Below are 18,418 nucleotides of genomic sequence, written 5' to 3' on the forward strand. Positions count from 1 at the left end.
TAGTGAAACAACAATTTGGCTTCTAGCACAAAATAAAATCAAGAGCAGTAGTAATTTCACACACACCAAATATCTCTAATTTGAAAAGAAAAAAATCCACATTTTTTTTTCTCTGTCTCACATTTCTTTTAACTTCTCTCTTTTTCATATTATAGTTTTTTTTTTCTTATGGTTTTTTAATCAAAATGGTCCATGAGATTTGCATAACTCCTCACCCTAAAATTTGAAATCAATAGAAGTGATACTGAGATTGTCCACCATCAATCATTTTGGTCATTCGTGAAAAATTATGTTAAATAAGGATCAAAATAACAAAAATGCCCTCACTTTAATACACAATAAGCCAAAATGATTTGACAAAAATTGAGGGTATTTTTGTCATTTTATCCTTATTTAATGAAGATTTTTCACGGAATGACCAAAATTTAGACAAACTCAAGGACTAATTCTATCGATTTCAATTGGAGTTATGCAAATCTCATGAACTATTTTTGTAACATTCCACATCGCCCTGGAGAGTGGATCTTGTAAGCCTTATATGTATATTACCATCTCTACCTAGAATGAGGCCTTTTGGGAGCTCACTAGTTTCAGATTCCATTGGAACTCCGAAGTTAAGCAAGTTCCCGCGAAAGCAATCCCATGATGGGTGACCCACTGGGAAGTTATCATGTGAGTTCCCAGAAACAAAACCGTGATGGCGTGGTCGGGGCCCAAAGCCGACAATATCGTGCTATGGTGGAGTCGAGCTGGGGATGTGGTGGGGGCCCGGGCTGGGATGTGACAATTTGGTATCATAGCCAACCCCTGGCTGGATGTTTGTCGACGAGGACGTTGGGCCTCTAAAGGGGTGGATTGTAACATCCCACATCGCCCAGAGGAGTGGATCATGTAAGCCTTATATGTATATTCTCATCTCTACTTAGCATGAGGCCACATCCCGACCTAGGCCCCACCATATCCCAGGTTTGACTTCGCTGTAGCACGATATTGTCCGCTTTGAGCCCCGAACACTTCCTCACGGTTTTGTTTCTAGGAACTCACACGAGAACTTCCTAGTGGGTCACCCATCATGGGATTGCTCTCGCGCGAACTCGCTTAACTTCGAAGTTCTGATGGAACCCGAAGCCAGTGAGCTCCCAAAATGCCTCGTGCTAGGTAGAGATGAGAATATACATATAAGGCTTAAAAGATCCACTCCCCTAGGCAATGTGGGATGTAACAATTCATCCCCCTTAGGGCCCGACGTCCTCGTCAGCACACGACCACGTAGCGATTGACTCTGATACCAAATTGTCACATCCCGGCCCAGGCCCCTACCACATCCCACATCGCCCGGGATATGTGCCGACGAGGACGTCGAGCTCCTAAGGGGGTGGATTGTAACATCCCACATCGTCCAAGGGAGTGGATCCTGTAAGCCTTATATGTATATTCTCATCTCTACCTAGCATGAGGCTTTTTGGGAGCTCACTGGCTTCGGATTCCATCGGAACTTCGAAGTTAAGCGAGTCCGTGCGAGAACAATCCCATGATGGGTGACCCACTGGGAAGTTTTCGTGTGAGTTCCCAGAAACAAAACCATGAAGGCATGGTCGGGGCCCAAAATGGACAATATCGTGCTACGGTGGAGTCGAGGGCGGGATGTGGTGGGGGCCCAGGCCGGGATGTTACAATTTTGGCTAAAAAGCATTTTCTTATTAAATTTTTATATTTACACACACACAATGTGTGTTTCATCTAGTTATTATAATATAAGGGTAGTTTTAACGAAACACTCATGGTACTGTTCACTTTTAATGAAAAACACATTTTTACCTTTTCCTGATACTATTCACTACACCTTTATTTGTCATTTTTAATTAAAACTAAAGTTTTTTTTTTTGAATTTTCGTTAATTTTCCTTCATATAAGAGGCATCTCATAAAATATTGATGATTGTTTTTCATGCAATTCTAGTACCACATAAAGCTATTCTAGTTTTGGCTCTCGAGTCAAATGGTATCCCAAAGTAGAGTTGGTGGTTGCAAGAGAAGCATTTGTGAGAGTTCAAACTCTGATTGGGAGTTCCAAACCTTTCTTCGCTTTCAATTAGACCGATCTGGAGTTGATAGGGCATCGAATTTTATTAAAGAACGAATAGTCGTCAATAACAGTAAAAAAAAAAATCATATATCAATAACAAAATGTTATTCACACGTCCAGTATTTGTCGATACAAATTAAATGGACTTTGAGCAAATAAAAGCTTGGTATAAATACATACGAAAAGATTGTACCATGGAAAAGAAATGGTGATATGGACAATTTTGGAATCCTAAGTAATAAATAATTAACAAACGGGTAATGCTTGTGTCATTTTCGTGTTATACTCGTTTCTTAATAATTGTATAGTGTCAAACCTGTCGCCTTAATGAGTTCGTAACAGGTGACCGATAGTGACCCGACTCATTAACAAATTGACCCGGAACTTGTTATGTTCATATCGTTTCGCGTTGCGTTAAACAAACAGATTATTTAGACTTGATAAAGATCTAACTTGTTAACAGGTGGACCTAGAACTTGTTATTATTGTGTCATTTCAAATCGAGTTAATGAGTTATGTAAGAAATTGTCAGACTTACCGTGAATATTTCATGTGAATGTTTCTTTTTCAAGGATTAATAATTCACAAGGGCTAAAAATATTTTAGTTTGTAGCTTAATTCGATTTCGTATCAAACGTTTTATTATTCTTATATTGCTTAGTTCATAACAAGTTAATTCAGCTCAATTTTTAAAACTAGTCTAGTTCGAAATATTTCGCTTTAACAAACGGGTTAGAGGTCACTGTGATTTGGCTGGATGTTCCATACACTACAGTGGCGGTTCTGTAATAACCCCACATACCAAACCCAAAAATCTAACAACTCCTCCTTCCTCTCTCTCTCCTTTTTACCCTTTTTTCTCTCTTTTATTTTCTTTCCTTCCCTTCCCTTCAATTTTTGCCTTTCGCTTTTGTTTCCGTTGAAACCGCACTCTCTCCTCTCTCTCTCTCTCTCTCTCTCTCTTCAAAATCCTCCAACAGTCTAAATTGCTGACTGAACTTTAACTTCAAGATAATTCCCATCAACCCAACAAACACTCCCACCACCTTTATCTCTCTCTTTCGGAGAAAATTCACAGCTCAAATTGTCCATCAACCTTACTTGCCGGAAATAATGGCGGTTCCCAGGGAGACAACTGAAACTTCCAACAACTCCCTCTCCCACAAGCTCACAGCCAAAACCCCATTATTCAACCTCAAACTCTACGCCGTCATCGCCATCCTCGTTGTCTGCCTCCTCTCCGCCGCCCTTCTCATCTTCCTCTGCCTCTGCAAAACTCGAGTCTCCAGAAAACGCAAGATGCGCGTGAAGCACAGCTCCGGATCAATCCCCCTCGTCTCCAAGGAGATCGCCGAGATCAAGGACCCAAGTCCACGCGCCGCCGACAATTGCGAGCGGAAAATGGGAAATGAAAATTTTAAGGAGGCTCCGCAGAAGGTGGCGGGGATTATTGACATCGAAAGAGGGAAAGTGAACCGGAGCGCGCTGGAGAGTGACGGGTCGGGCCCGCATAACATCGGGTGGGGCCGGTGGTATAGCTTGAAGGAGCTGGAGATCGCGACACGTGGATTTTCTCCAGAGAACGTGATTGGAGAAGGCGGATACGCCATCGTTTACCGGGGCGCGTTGCAGGACGGCTCCGTCGTGGCCGTCAAGAACCTTCTGAACAACAAGTACGTGAATTTTATTACTTTTAATTTAAATTTCGTGGAAAGGAGGTGAGTCTTTTAATAATGGTGTGAATTCGAATTTTGTCAATGCTTAATTTAGTGTCTAATTTAATAAATCTTTGACAAAAAATATGAAATTTTCATTTTATTTATTTCATGGAATTATTTTCTGTGCAAAAAATTGAATAAATAGGGGATTAGTTTAGGAAAATGATACACGTATTTGGTTATTTTTGTGTACTAGGATTTAGATCCAATCCAAGTTGCGCTGTGAACTCAATAATGTTTTTAGTGGTCAACGGTTAATACTATTTTTTTTATAATGTATATTTTTCTTATATATTTTAATTTCAATTCTCTAAGCTCAAGTGGCATTAAGGTGCTGTGGTGGTGGATTATAACTTACGTGCAGTAGTACGCGTACACCTTGTTATATGTAAGTTTCGTGTTGGTCTTCAACAACAACAACAACAACAACAAAGCCTTTTCCCACTAAGTGGGGTCGGCCGTGTTGGTCTTCAAAAAAAAAAAAAAAAAAAAGAAAAAAAAAAAGAGTTATGTGATGATATTTAGGCTAATTGCGCTCTAACATGCATTTTAAACATTTTTATATAAAAACGTATAATTGATTTGAACTATCGTCGCAGTAATATTCTGTTAACTAAATTTGTTAAAAATAATAAATGAAAACCTTTTTATTTATTTATTTATTTATTTTTACTTTTCTTTTTCCTATTATTTGTGGGTTCTGGGTGTACATAATATTTTATTTTTAATTATTCTCCAACATTATTTTGGTAGAATATACTTTTTGAACTGGTGATTAGTAGACTGATGAGTCTGAGTGACCTGGTTATCGTCTGATTAAAAAGGAAAAGAGACCCCCTTTCCCCTTGTTCCGCTTTACTGTACATGGAATTATGAAAAATGGAAAAGAAAATGGCTACTTTCTGCTTTTTATCAATCTTATTCTTCCTTTCTTTTTTTTTTTATTACTTTTTTTTTTTTGAATACTTCTATTCCAATGCAAATTATGACTTCTTCCTTTTGCTTTCTAGACGTTCAGTGTCTCATTTGCTATGTCTGACCTTGAAGGAATTTGCTTTCACTTTTCACTTCGTTTTCACCTTTGATTGACCAAACATTACTTTTGTCAGCAACCGTATACGTGAGTTAGGCCAGTTTGTTAAGAGTTTGCACTCTTGCATCCAAGTTTGAATCTCCCTTGTCATATATTAGAATAGATCAGAATATCGCTTGTCAAAGAAAAAAAAATTATGTTGAGATGTTAATAATGTATATACTAAAGAAAGCTAATAGGAGGAAGAGCAAAAACAGTGCCTTGATCCTTATATGCTGTCGGATATTTCAAGTATTTATTGCCTGTATATAGAGTGAAGTTGCTTGTTCTCCATGATTCAAGGGACGTGCTTTTAATGTCTAGTAGGGCGTTGTAATTTTCAGAACAATGTGCTAATTCTTTGCCATGAATGCAAATCTTAGTCTGCTGATATGGATCCCGCATTCGTCGTATATTTTCATCAACTCGAAACTCATTGCTGCTTGTCATCTGATGCATAGGGGTCAGGCAGAGAACGAGTTTAAGGTGGAAGTGGAAGCCATTGGGAAAGTAAAGCATAAGAATTTGGTGGGTCTAATTGGTTATTGTGCAGAAGGTGCTCAAAGGTAAAACTCCATTTTTGTATCCCTTAGGTAAACTGAGATGAACCTCTTTTTGCGTCTAACATGTCCGTGGGGACTTCTATTGATCTGACAGGATGCTTGTGTATGAATACATTGACAATGGCAACTTGGAGCAATGGTTGCATGGCGATGTTGGGCCTGTCAGCCCTCTGACCTGGGATATTCGTATGAAAATCGCCATCGGGATAGCAAAAGGGTGAGATAATTTTGTTACTTCTTGTTCATTTCACTTGTTTTTCCTTTCTTTCTATTCAAAAGTGAATTTAACATGAGGGTTAAGTAACTTAGCAGTTGTACAACGAAAAATATGTGTAAAAGATTTTGCTGTGTTTGTCCTTCTCATGATTTCATAGTATTGCTATGAAAATACTTTTCATCCTTCCGCTTTAGATAAACTTATGTTTCTTGTTTCTCTGGCAGGCTGGCCTATTTGCATGAAGGGTTAGAACCCAAGGTGGTGCACCGTGATATAAAATCCAGCAACATTCTTCTGGATAGAAAGTGGAACCCGAAAGTATCAGATTTTGGTCTAGCCAAGCTCTTAGGATCTGAGGCCAGCTATGTGACTACACGCGTTATGGGGACATTCGGGTTAGTTTATTCTCAAATCCTAATGATAACTTCCATGATGCATTGTCGAGGCTGTGTGTAACTGTGTGATTCTTTATTATAATTTTCTGTAGATATGTAGCTCCAGAATATGCAAGCACAGGCATGCTTAACGAGGGAAGTGACATATATAGTTTCGGAGTTCTACTCATGGAGATAATTACAGGAAGAAGCCCAATTGACTATTCCAGACCAGCCGGAGAGGTAAAACTAAATTCTCCTCTTCTTCGGTTCTTCCTATAGAAGCATTGCATCAATATCATAACTGTTTACAGTTTCTGTATATCAGATGAACCTGGTTGATTGGTTTAAAGGAATGATCCAAAGTCACCGTGGAGAGGATGTTGTTGATCCTCTGATTGCAGTTCAGCCCCCTCCAAGAGCTATGAAGCGAGCATTGCTGGTTTGTCTTCGATGCATAGATTTAGATGTCCATAAGCGACCGAAAATGGGGCAAATTGTTCATATGCTTGAGGCAGATGACTTCCCTTTCCGTTCAGTAAGTCTTTATGTTCAGTACTTTATAGATGCATTGCGGATAACATGTATGATAATTTCGACAAGTTTCTTGCCAGTTTGTTATTTGTTTGATATCAAGACCACGGGAGCGCTCATCTCCTCAATTAACATTTTCTGCACTTTCAGCTTTCTCAGTATGCCATTCTCTGATCTGCAGGAAAATCGATCACCTCGATAAAAGATCCTCTCCCTTTCCCGTGTAGCTGCCTCCAGTATTGTTCAATACACATCCAAGTATACCGGGGGACAGTAACAAAGAGAGATGGAGATGGAGATGATGATTTTTAGGCCGATAGGCAACTCCTGAGGCGCCATGCGTACATGATTTTCCGTTAGTATATATAGAAAAGAAATTACAAGTATTGAATGTGCATATATAAATTTCTAAATTCTTTTTCTTGATCGGATAGATTCTGTTGATATGTTCAGCACAATACTTGTAGATGAGCTTGTAAATATATATCTACTGATGTGGTATTTTTATATGTAAGGTCTCTTAGGAATCTTCATTTCTTTATCAGTTTAAATGTAGTTTGAGTCAAGTAGTTTTTGGGACGGACTAACGGGTTTTGAGTCTCTCCATTTAGCATCCACAAATGTTTCCAAAATACTCTAATCGTACCCCCTAGGCCTCATTTGGTGTCTCCAAATTTTGTTCAAGTTGAAAGTGAGAGATGGATTACTAATGACTCATGCTGGAATTATAAGGTATGAGTTTCCGTCATGACGAATCCATCTTCTACTTGGACTTGAAACAAAATTTGGAAGTTGAACCAGTTTCTTATTCAACAAAACATTGACTCTAGTGACTTATATTGTTGCTCGATCCCTGCTGTCTGCTGTCACCAACATTGCAAGGCAGTGCCTCTGTTGGTAAAAATCCATGCATTGTTATTGGTACCATGACTTGCTGTTAGCCAATATCTACCCGAAAAGCTTAAGCTGTCAAGGAATAGATCGCGTGCAGATCCATCTTGCGCGAGGCGGATGCTGATTAACGTAACAATAATACTAGAGTTAGGCCTAAACTGCTAAGCTCCACGACCAAGCCACCCAATATGGATTGGATTTCTTCATTCGGGGGATTCCAAACTTTGAAATGGGCAAACGAAAGCATGCCGTACATTCTAGTGCAGGGAGATTCAAAACTGATTATTGATGCAGTGCAAGGTCAAATGGTGCTACGGATGCTTTGGCTAGCTATGCTCATAGTGCAGAAAATAAAATATTTTTGCTCATTCACTGCTTTATTTATCATTGTTAGATGAGTTTAAATTTTGAGATCTATGTTGTAGATAAACATAAATCTCAAAATTTAAACTTATACAACAACACTTAGAGATAGTGAACCAAAATACACCGGTGTAGAAAACTTATACGTTTAGGGACCGAAACCAGCTGATAACGCCTTTTTATTCGATTGTTTTGGATCTGGATGTCCTAGAATTTTTTTTTTATTATTTTGAAGTTATTTTTAGTAAAAGAAGTAATAATTAATTGGATCAAAATGTCATGTCAGCATATTAACTACATTGTAAAAGATGAAGAATTGGTACAAAGGAAGATGAAGATGATAGAGAGAAAAACTAGAAAGATTGTATTGATTAAAAATGGAGAAAATGTATACAAAAGAACTTAAGGAAATGATAGCTATACAATCCCTTATATAGCCATATAACCTAATTACAATAATACCCTTCTAACTATACTAACCAATCTTATCCTTATGACAACCTACCAACACATTTCAGCTAACTATATTCTTCATTACTAAGTAACCATATCATCACTAATGACTATGGTTAATACTCTCCTCTCAAACTGAACTTGGTGTAGCCAAGTGAACGTTGAATGAGCTATAACGCTGAACTGATCTGGTACTGCAAGACCAAGATGTAAACGTTTCCAACTTAGGTCGCACGCTATCAGTGTAGGGGGGCCCACCTTACACCGTCCCACAAAAATTGAGTTAAATAATGACAGGTGGCCACAACAACGCACGAACAAACAGCCAAGATTCGCTCCACTCCCGCCACGTGTCCCCACGTCTCACTTAAACTTGAAGCCCCAAACAAAGCGCAAAGACTCTCAGACTAACACCCGCCAAATCGAAATGCCCTTTTCACCTTTCGGCGTCAGAAAATAAGAAAAAATCCCAAAAATATAAAAATAAAGAAAGAAAAAAGCAGCGAACGATCTCATTTCTCTACTAATTAACGGCCACACCCACCCAGATCTAATCTATCCGTAGAGAGAGAAAGACACAGAGTGTGGAAGAGAGAGAGTGATTGAGATTTGTGGCTATGGAGGAGAAGCTGATAGAGAGGCTGGAATCGGCTGTGTCGCGCTTGGAGGCGCTGTCGCTGACCGCCGGTGGGGGTTCGGCGACGGCCAGGGGTTTCGACGACGCGCCGCTGGATCCGTCGATTTTGGCTTATGAGGATCTGATTGGGCAGTACCTGGGTAGGGTTTCGGCCGCAGCTGAGAAGATTGGGGGGCAGGTGTTGGACATCACTAAGGTTCTCCAGCAAGCTTTTTCTGCTCAGAAGGACCTGCTTATCCAGGTTAAGCAAACTCAGGTCAGTCTTGCGCGTAATGCCCTTGTGCTTTTGGGATTTTCTTTTTCGTTTTTTTGTTTTTTGGCTTATGGATTGCGGAATTGAGGTTAAGAACAGTGTGTTTGATGCTAAATGTTGATAATGTGATTGATTATGTAAAGGGCAATGGAAGGAATGTGCTGTCTTGTTGCGTTTGGATCCGATTTGTGCGTGTACATTTTTTCGTATCAAATGATAATAACAATTACGAGCTTTCGAAATATGGAATCGACATTTGGGTGCCTTACCATAGCAAATTACCAATGAAATGTTAGCGGAAAATCAGGAAAAGATAAACCGGTATTAGGATTATATATGGTATTACAGCACTCGTGCTTTCGATTTCTCTTTCTTGAAATACTTTTGCACAACGAAATTGTCTGCTTAGAATCTAGTGTAGCTATGAATATTTTGAATGTCGATGGTAGCAGGAATGAGGGAGGTTATTTGCTTTAACTGCACTCTGTCTTGTACCTTTGCTAGTGAGATGAATATAATGTTAGATGGGTTGTTCCTTGTTGTGCAGAAACCTGACAATGCAGGGTTGGCTGAGTTCCTGAAACCACTGAACGAGGCAATCACAAAGGCAAATTCTTTGACAGAAGGGAGGCGGTCTGATTTTTTTAATCACTTGAAGACTGCTGCTGACAGTCTTTCAGCTTTGGCATGGATTGCATATACAGGGAAAGAATGTGGTAAGAAAATAGACGGTTGCTATTTTGCATTACAAACAGATGAAAACTCATTTATGTTTCCAATGCCTTATTGTGCTTTGTCTCTTTCAAGGTATGAGCATGCCTATTGCACACGTCGAAGAAAGTTGGCAGATGGCTGAATTTTATTGCAACAAGGTACTGTGCACGTCTGTAAGAATCTGGTAATTTACACAAAAGGAACTGCATGTCCTAGAATCACATGCTTTAATTGCACAGGTCCTTTTTCTTGCAGTACTTATCAATTATCACCAATCGTGTAATGATTGCATCAAAGTAAAGTTTTACAGTGACAAGGTCTTGACTCTGTAATTCATAATTATACAGATTCTTGTGGAGTATAAAACCAAAGACCCAAATCATTTAGAGTGGGCCAAAGCTCTCAAGGAACTGTATTTGCCTGGTTTAAGAGATTATGTTAAGAGTTTCTATCCGTTGGGTCCAGTTTGGAGTTCAACTGGTAAAGCTGTAACTGCTGCTCCTTCAAAACCAAAAGCTCCTGCCCCAGGTGGCCCTGCTCCTCCACCTCCTCCTTCAGCATCACTCTTTAGCTCTGAAACTTCACAGGCTTCATCATCTCGCCCCAAAGAAGGGATGTCAGCTGTTTTCCAAGAGATTAATTCTGGAAAGCCTGTTACTTCAGGTAATTTTTATTCTTTTAATTAAATTGTCAGTACATGTTGGAGAGATCTGATTTGGTTTTTGTGTCCCCTAGGTCTGAGAAAGGTGACAGATGATATGAAGACAAAGAATCGTGCCGATAGAACTGGCGTTATTGGTACCCATGAGAAGGAAAGTCGTACGAGTTCACCTGCTGTTGCTAAAGTAGGAACACCAAAGTTTGAGCTCCAAATGGGTCGCAAGTATACATGATCATTCTACTATGTTTAATACTTCATGTGAGGGAGTAAAAACGGTAAATGAATTTTTTTTTCATTGTATTGCCCTGGCAGGTGGGTTGTTGAGAATCAGATTGCGAAGAAAGATTTGGTTATTAGTGAAAGTGATTCAAAACAGTCTGTATATATTTTTGGGTGCAAAGATTCTGTTCTGCAAATTCAAGGTGATTTAACCACATGAAAAACTTTATTTAAATTGTATAAACATATTAAACGTTAAATTGCCTTCCTTACAAACTTTATGCTGTATTCCATATGTATGTTCTCCAGTATGGTACTTGTACAAAAAGCATGTGAACTTATAATTATTTGCACAATGTGCAGGGAAAGTAAACAACATTACCATTGACAAATGCACTAAAATGGGAGTCCTATTTACGGTTAGTGTGAGTTTAGTAATGAAGCAATACATATTGATGTCTCTGTGCTAATTGTGTGTTCTCTTGTGAACAAAGGATGTTGTGGCTGCTTGTGAAATTGTAAATTGCAACTGTGTTGAGGTGCAATGCCAGGTTAGAATTCTTCTCATAAAACTTTCAGCGATTTAAGTGGATGTCTCCAGTGTTGCCAATCATAATACTATGCACTGGCTTCATTTATAATGCTATGTAAAACCACTGCATGATCTCTATATGCAATATGATTCTAGGACATGAAAATTGAATTTTGGCATCATTATCATCCCAAATATAACAATTCATTGGTTTCTTATATGATATAGAAAATGATCTTGTGATCTTTGTTATACTCATTCATTGTATGTTATTTTAGGGCTCAGCTCCTACTGTTTCAGTGGACAACACAGCTGGCTGCCAATTTTATTTGAGCAAAGATGCTCTGGGGGCATCTATAACAACTGCTAAGTCCAGTGAGGTCAATGTGTTGGTACCCAGTTCCGGAGCTGATGGTGATTGGGTGTGTTCCATTTTTCTCTTTTATTTTGTATTTGTTTTATTATTTTCAAGGCTTGCTTGATTGTTCTTCCCTGCAACTTCCAAGTTATAATGTTATATTGGGTGCAACTTCCAAGTTATCTTGGAATGCAAGCTACTGGTTCAAATGGTTCTTTCAATTCCTAAATAATTGGCCTACAACACAATATACTTCTTAGATCTGGGGTGCATACGTACATATGTTATTTGTAGAGATGGTGCATGTTTTATGTTTGCTAAAAGGTTTGCTGAAGTAGCTTGTAATGTATTATTATCTATATTCCCCTGGTTATACATGATTCTGCTTGAAATTTAAGTTACCTTTTTAAATTCGATGTAAAAAGTGGAGTATGCAACAGTTGGACAACTGGCCTTTAGTTACCATTTTTCTCGTGTAGATGCTCAATATATGAAGTACTAGTGTTTTTCAAATCCTGTTTAAATATGTCCAGCCACTTCACTGGTAACTTAGGTGGGAAGGTGGGATTTAGGGTTGGTTCACTTGATTTATGCTAGGATTGCTATGTTCTTTTAGTTGGATGATGATATTGGCTTGCGGTGCCTTGTGTATGATATATGGCTACTGGCTTGTATAAAAGAGCCTGAAGACGCAAGCCTTTCTTTTGGTACCTAACGAATTCAGGTTCTGTAGGTTAGTTTGTTCACTATGATATTTTAACTTACCAATACACCATAAGCTTCTGGGCACGTACAATGTAGTAGGATCATTATCTCTTGTTTGCTCCCATGAAGCTGATACTTTCTTTCACTCCATTAAATCTATTTTCACTTTCTACCCTCTTTATTTGGAGTATGATATAATGAGGGGTTGCATGTACTTTCTGACTGTTTGGATACTAAATTCCTGCATTACAAGGGAAATGCATCTTTGCTAATCAAAGTAACACTAACTGTTTCGTCAATTTCTTGAGTTTACCAGGGAGAGCTTACGACCTTTTATCTTGCAGGCAGAGCATGCTTTGCCAGAACAGTTTATTCATGTGTTCAAGGATGGTCGCTTTGAAACTACATCAGTCTCTCACTCGGCAGGAGGGTAATTTGGACTCTTTTTATACCCCAATTATATCGTACTTGAAAAAAAAAAATACTATGATGGGTTGAGTGGCTTCTTTCTACTTTCTCCTTTGTTCAATTGCTTTCATTTTATAAGGGTGACACATTCCCAGCCTTGCTGGTTATGCTCTTATCAATCTCACTGGTCTTTTGTCGGGCTTATCAAACCGGGGGATTCTTTTACATGTCTCACGAAAAATGAGATTCTTTTGCACGGTGTTTTTGGAAGTTTGTTTGTAGATGAGTGTTGTAGCGATGTTTTTTTTCGCAATTGCGAGTGAGCTGGAATGAGCGCTTTTGCTCATGTAATATTTACACTATCTCCGTCTTTTTGTTCACGATTATACATTTGCAGTTAAGTTCTTGGTTTTGACTGTTAAAAGTTTGTACTAGAAAAGTATACGAATGGAGGACCCGAAATATATGTTGGTTGTATGAGTTTATAAATTTCAGATTGGGGGTTTAATCAATGGTGCTAACTTTGAAATGTGTTTGGCTCTACTTATAAAATTGTTACATTTTTTAAGGCCAAATCGCACTGGTAGACACTTGTCTTGGATTTTTCTTTTCATCTCAATAGTTTTGTTACATTTTCGTCCTTGGAATTTCATTTTGATTTCACTTTAGTCTAATTCGTCAGGTAAGTTAACCTTAACCGCGAGAGTTTCCACAAATGGGTCTCTGTTTCGGAACTAGACACATGTTCTAGCAAAATATGATAGACAATAGGAGGAAGATAAAGGCAGCTGCGTCCAAAGTCAGAAGAGACCCCCAATTCGGCCAAGCACTCGGCTACCAGGCCTTACTGTAAGAAGTCTTATTATGGGGCTTGGCCCTAACCCAACGAGTGAAGAAATTTAGAAAGAAAGAAAAAACTCCTCGATGCAACATGTTATTCTTGCCTAACCTCGGAGTTCAAATGAGTTCCGATTCATTTGAGTTGTTATGTGGTTTGTGTTCAAGTTGAAACCAATTGTGTTTTCATTTCATCCTCGCAAAGTTTCAAGTGATGATCTCAAATCTCCTTTGCTTTGTTTTATTATGATCTTACGTGTCAATGCCAATAATACAAAGAATGTGATATCTTTTTTTATATGATGCTTGTGTTATTGGCACGGAATCATGGGTTTAATAATGGGAACTTTAACGAAAAGCTCTTAGTACTATTCACTTTAACGAAAAACCACATTTTTACACTAAAAAGTCAATCATGGTACTATTCACTTTATCCTTTATTTTGTCCTTATCATTAAAACTCAAAGTTTTCAAATCCTTTTCATTAGTTTTCCTTTTAATATATAAGGTGTCGTCCTCCTCCCTAAGAGCAAGTCCACCGAAGGACTTTTTGCCTAGCACCCAGCCGAAAAAATAGGCCAGGACCCAGTGAATCCCCTCCAGCCGACCTAATTGACTGGCACCCAGCCCATGCTAGTCTCTAGCCCAGCCCATTTTTGACTGACCAAGGGACTGGCCTGTTTGCTTTTTTGCACTGGCACATGGCCTTCACCCTTGCGTGGGCGCGAGTAGGAGACAAGAAATCAGACGGCGGGGCCCGCGCGCAAGCGCACTCAGACCACAACCCGGGCTCGGCAACGTGGCCCACTTGCAGCCGTTGGATTTCCAACGGCTAGTTAGTCTAGACCGTTGGATTTTCAACGGTAAAAAAAAATTGAATTTCACTTTTAAACTGGACCGTCCGATCACAGATCAACGGTCCACGTTTTTTCCCACAAAAAATTAAGAATTTCACTTTTAAAAAATACATAAACTTATTATTATTATTATTATTATTATTATTTTTTATAAATTCAGAAATTAAAAATAAAATTATTATTTTATAATAAAAAAATAATATTTTAATAAAATAGACTAGGCTATTTTTTGTTTTAGGGGTGGAGATACTTTGGCCTATTACTGTTCACTGTAGTATATTACTGTTCACTTGAGTGGATAAATGCGCTGGGTGCTGGCACAAAGTCCTTAGGGGTGGACTTGCTCTAAGAGCAAGTCCACCAGGGCTTGCTTTGCCCAGCCCCCAGCACAAAAAACAACCTGGCCCTCAGTCAAATTGCTCTAGCTCACAAAGTTGCCTGGCACCCAGCCCATGCCAGGCAACAGACCAGCCCAATTTTGACAGACCAAGAAGCCGGCCTATTTGGCTGGCGCGTGCCGACAAGCGCGCCTGGGCACGAGTAGCCGACAAGCTGCAGATGTGCTGTCAGCCCACTTGTGTTCCGGATCCCATCAGCGACGTGGCATGCTCATAGCCATTGGATTTCCAACGGCTAGTTTTTCTAGACCATTGGATTTCCAACGGTAAAAAAAATTTGAATTTTACTTTTAAAATGGACCGTTCGATCATAGATCAATGGTCCACGTGTTTTTTTTCAGAAAAAAAAAAGGCCCAACAGTCAGAAATATGACCGTTGGCCACGTGGCAACTCCCTGGCTCTTGGATTTGAATATTTTTCAAATCCAACGGTCCAAATTAATTAACTCTATTAAAATGTATTAAAAATTATAAAAAATACAGAAAAATTATTAAAAAATACAGAAATTTTTTAAAAAAATACAGAAAATTTTTAAAAATGTTATTTTTTTTTCCTATAAATACCTAACCCTCATCTTCAACCTTTACACCACATTTCAATATTTTCTACACTTTCTATACTATCTACATTACAATATTTTCTACACCTTGTGAGGAAAAAATTTCTTCGTGGAAGCTCATTGAAGATGTTACGTTGTGTGAATGTTGGGTTCACACTACTCATGACCCAATTACGGGTAATGAGATGGATAAGCGAGAAATGTGGAGTAAAATTACGAAAGCGTTTTGTGAGGTACATGGAAAAGACGCTAGAACTAGTCAAGGTCTTCAAGGTCGTTGGAAAAAACTCAATGCATCCTTTACTTGTTGGAAAAACGCCATCTCTCATGCTTCCGGTAACCTCCGTAGTGGGACAAGTTTAGCGGATCAGGTGACAATATTTTTATTTATTTATACGCATTCCACCCACATCAATATTTTGATTTAGTTAATTTCGTATGTAATTTTTATGTTATTTCTTATGTAATTTTTATATGCATTCCACCTGCATCAAAATTTTAATTTATTTAATTTCTTATGTAATTTTTATTTAATTTCTTATGTCATTTTTATGTAATTTATATGCATTCCACCCGTATCAATATTTTGAATTTATTTATTTGTGTTACACCCGCATTTTTTAACACTATCTTATCCCACATTTTTATAGACACTACAAGCTCAAGCATTCTACAATTCAAAGAACCAGAACAAATCATTCACTAGATGGGAATGTTGGCAAATTGTCAAAGATTTCCCTAAATACAAAATTGTGGCAACCGGTCCAGAAGTTGTCATGCACGGTATGGGTCTACATAGTTCTCCAGAACCAGACATGGCCGAAGAAGAAGCCAACACATTTCAAGACACGAAAGGGACGCCTGAACAAGTGCCCGAAACCCAACCGACTCGTCAGTCCCTCAAGCCTCAAGGTAAAAAGGCATCAAAGAAAAAAGGTAGTTCTTCCAAAAATGACTACACTAAATATATGGAGGAACTTACTCGCCAAGGTGAACTGAACATGGCATGGGAAAAGGCTAGAGATTATGAAAAAGTTGATGCTTGGGCAGCAATAATAGTAGCTACTGAAGCCCGTGATGTGGCATCTGAGAGACAAAGAGAAGTAGTTAATCAAGAGAACGAGCTAGTTAGAGAAGCACTTCATCGAGAAAAGGAAATGCTTAGAGAAGAAAGGATGGCTCAAGCAAATCGTGACACTATGAGCAAGTCTCTAGTAGGACTGTATCCGAATGCTAAATATTTTTGGGCATCGGAAAAAAGAGATGTCATACGAAGGAGGTGTGCAAGAGATGCGGAAACAAGTCAAGGGGGTTCTAGCTACACAAATCATGGCAACCAAGATCCTAGCACCACATATCCTAACTCGAGAGACTTTGTATAATTTTTATGTAATTTCTTATTTTTTTAGAATTTTATTTAATTTCTTATGTAATTTTTATGTTTTTTCTATTTTTTTTTTCTTTTGAACTTTATTTAATTTCTTATGTAATTTTTATGTTATTTCTTTTTTTCTTTTGAACTTTATTTAATTTCTTATGTAATTTTTATGTTATTTCTTATTACATAAACTCACCAAATAAGATTACATAAACTCACCAAATAAACTTAAAAACAAAACACACAACATAGAATTACATAAACTCACCAAATAAGATTACATAAACTCACCAAATAAACTTAAAAACAAAACACACTACATAGAATTACATAAACTCACCAAATAAACTTAAAAATAAAACACACTACATAGAATTACATAAACTTACAAAAAAATACAATTTATTCTTCAACCACAAGCCTCATTTTAATTATCTTCGCCTTCATGCAATCCCCACTGGTGCTCAATCAAGTCATTCTTGCGGGTTACGTGCCAGTATGGCTCTTGCACATCAGTATACCGCTGAACGATCAATTCATTGTAACGTCCATCGCGTTCCAACGGCACGTGTTGCACTGGATCTTCGGTCCGGTCATGAGCACAGTAGATACGTGTTCTTGAGTTGTTCATCAGATCCGACTCATATTCATCAACGGCATCATAATCATACTCATCTTCAACAATCATGTTGTGGAGAATAATACACGTCATCATGATGGATCGAAGAGCCTCGACATCAAACATTCTAGCTGCAGCCCTGATAATCGCCCAACGAACTTGCAGGATACCAAAACAATGCTTGACATCTTTCCTACACCCTTCTTGACATTTTGCGAAGTGTTTTTCCTTTTCAGTCTGTGGATGTGGCACTGTTTTGACAAATGTTAACCACCTTGGGTAAATGCCATCTGCAAGGTAGTATGATCCCTCATATTGGGTACCATTAACCCAATACGTGCATCTCGGCGACTTTCCTTGCAACAGTTCGTCGAATACTGGGGATTGGGCAAGGACATTTATGCCATTCTGAGCTCCTGGAACACCAAAAAAAGCATGCCAAATCCATGTATCAAATGAAGTCACCGCTTCCAAAATGATGTTTTTGGCTCCTTTTCTGTCACCATATGCTCCTTGCCACGCACTTGGACAGTTTTTCCAAGTCCTGTGCATGCAGTCGATGCTTCCAATCATGCCAGGGAAGCCTCGCATCTCACCCTTCCTTAGAAGCCTTCTCATGTCCCTTGGCGTGGGTGTTCGAAGGTACTCTTTGGTGTAGAGGGCTGTTGGAAATGTGCCCTAAAACCAATCATATGATGATACTTTACGGACATTTCAAATGTTAAACTAATCTAGTTTAACATATAAAGGGCAAAGATTATTGTTTGAGCCGTCTCATATAAATGTTATATGCTTAAACGATAAAGTCCAAGGAATATGTGATTGGGAGAATGCAATCTAATGAAGTTAGATTAATGAGACCATTCTTTCGTAGACACTTCCTAAATGTTCCTGATCATAGGATTACCAATTGGGCATTGACAGTCCATTAAGATCAGTACGTACTGTGTCTTCTCTCAGGGAGAGTGACTAGTCTCGAGTCATTGGTGTGTGTGACATCAAGACAAGT

General features: G+C 38.6%; 3 protein-coding genes across 3 annotated transcripts; 2 read left to right on the forward strand and 1 right to left on the reverse strand.

The window, feature by feature from the left end:
• The first annotated feature begins 2,910 nt into the window (after positions 1–2,910).
• LOC103439155 (probable receptor-like serine/threonine-protein kinase At4g34500) lies at positions 2,911–7,090 on the forward strand. Its single transcript, XM_008377705.4, has 7 exons — positions 2,911–3,758; positions 5,337–5,441; positions 5,533–5,655; positions 5,880–6,050; positions 6,143–6,272; positions 6,358–6,567; positions 6,745–7,090. Exons 1-7 carry the CDS (start codon positions 3,199–3,201, stop codon positions 6,763–6,765), a joined length of 1,320 nt encoding a protein of 439 aa, XP_008375927.1. The 5' UTR covers positions 2,911–3,198; the 3' UTR covers positions 6,766–7,090.
• A 1,496-nt stretch (positions 7,091–8,586) lies between these two features.
• LOC103439154 (cyclase-associated protein 1) lies at positions 8,587–13,289 on the forward strand. The gene is made up of 10 exons (XM_008377704.4): positions 8,587–9,166; positions 9,711–9,879; positions 9,971–10,035; positions 10,225–10,540; positions 10,613–10,760; positions 10,851–10,960; positions 11,121–11,176; positions 11,252–11,308; positions 11,568–11,711; positions 12,697–13,289. Exons 1-10 carry the CDS (start codon positions 8,891–8,893, stop codon positions 12,784–12,786), a joined length of 1,431 nt encoding a protein of 476 aa, XP_008375926.1. The 5' UTR covers positions 8,587–8,890; the 3' UTR covers positions 12,787–13,289.
• A 3,928-nt stretch (positions 13,290–17,217) lies between these two features.
• Positions 17,218–18,027, reverse strand: LOC139196066 (uncharacterized). The gene has a single exon (XM_070821729.1). It carries the CDS (start codon positions 18,025–18,027, stop codon positions 17,218–17,220), a length of 810 nt encoding a protein of 269 aa, XP_070677830.1.
• Between the last annotated feature and the right edge of the window lie 391 nt (positions 18,028–18,418).

This window comes from Malus domestica, chromosome 05, assembly GCF_042453785.1.
Source record: "Malus domestica chromosome 05, GDT2T_hap1".
In the NCBI taxonomy this organism is placed as follows: Eukaryota; Viridiplantae; Streptophyta; class Magnoliopsida; order Rosales; family Rosaceae; genus Malus; species Malus domestica.

Coding starts and splice junctions, on each gene's coding strand:
- LOC103439155 (XM_008377705.4), top strand. CDS start 3,199: ATGGCGGTTCCCAGGGAGACAACTGAAACTTCCAACAACTCCCTCTCC. Junction 5,656..5,879: donor GCCATCGGGATAGCAAAAGG/GTGAGATAATTT, acceptor TTTCTCTGGCAG/GCTGGCCTATTTGCATGAAG. Junction 6,051..6,142: donor CGCGTTATGGGGACATTCGG/GTTAGTTTATTC, acceptor AATTTTCTGTAG/ATATGTAGCTCCAGAATATG.
- LOC103439154 (XM_008377704.4), top strand. CDS start 8,891: ATGGAGGAGAAGCTGATAGAGAGGCTGGAATCGGCTGTGTCGCGCTTG. Junction 10,541..10,612: donor TGGAAAGCCTGTTACTTCAG/GTAATTTTTATT, acceptor TGTGTCCCCTAG/GTCTGAGAAAGGTGACAGAT. Junction 11,177..11,251: donor AAATGGGAGTCCTATTTACG/GTTAGTGTGAGT, acceptor TTGTGAACAAAG/GATGTTGTGGCTGCTTGTGA.
- LOC139196066 (XM_070821729.1), bottom strand. CDS start 18,027: ATGAGAAGGCTTCTAAGGAAGGGTGAGATGCGAGGCTTCCCTGGCATG.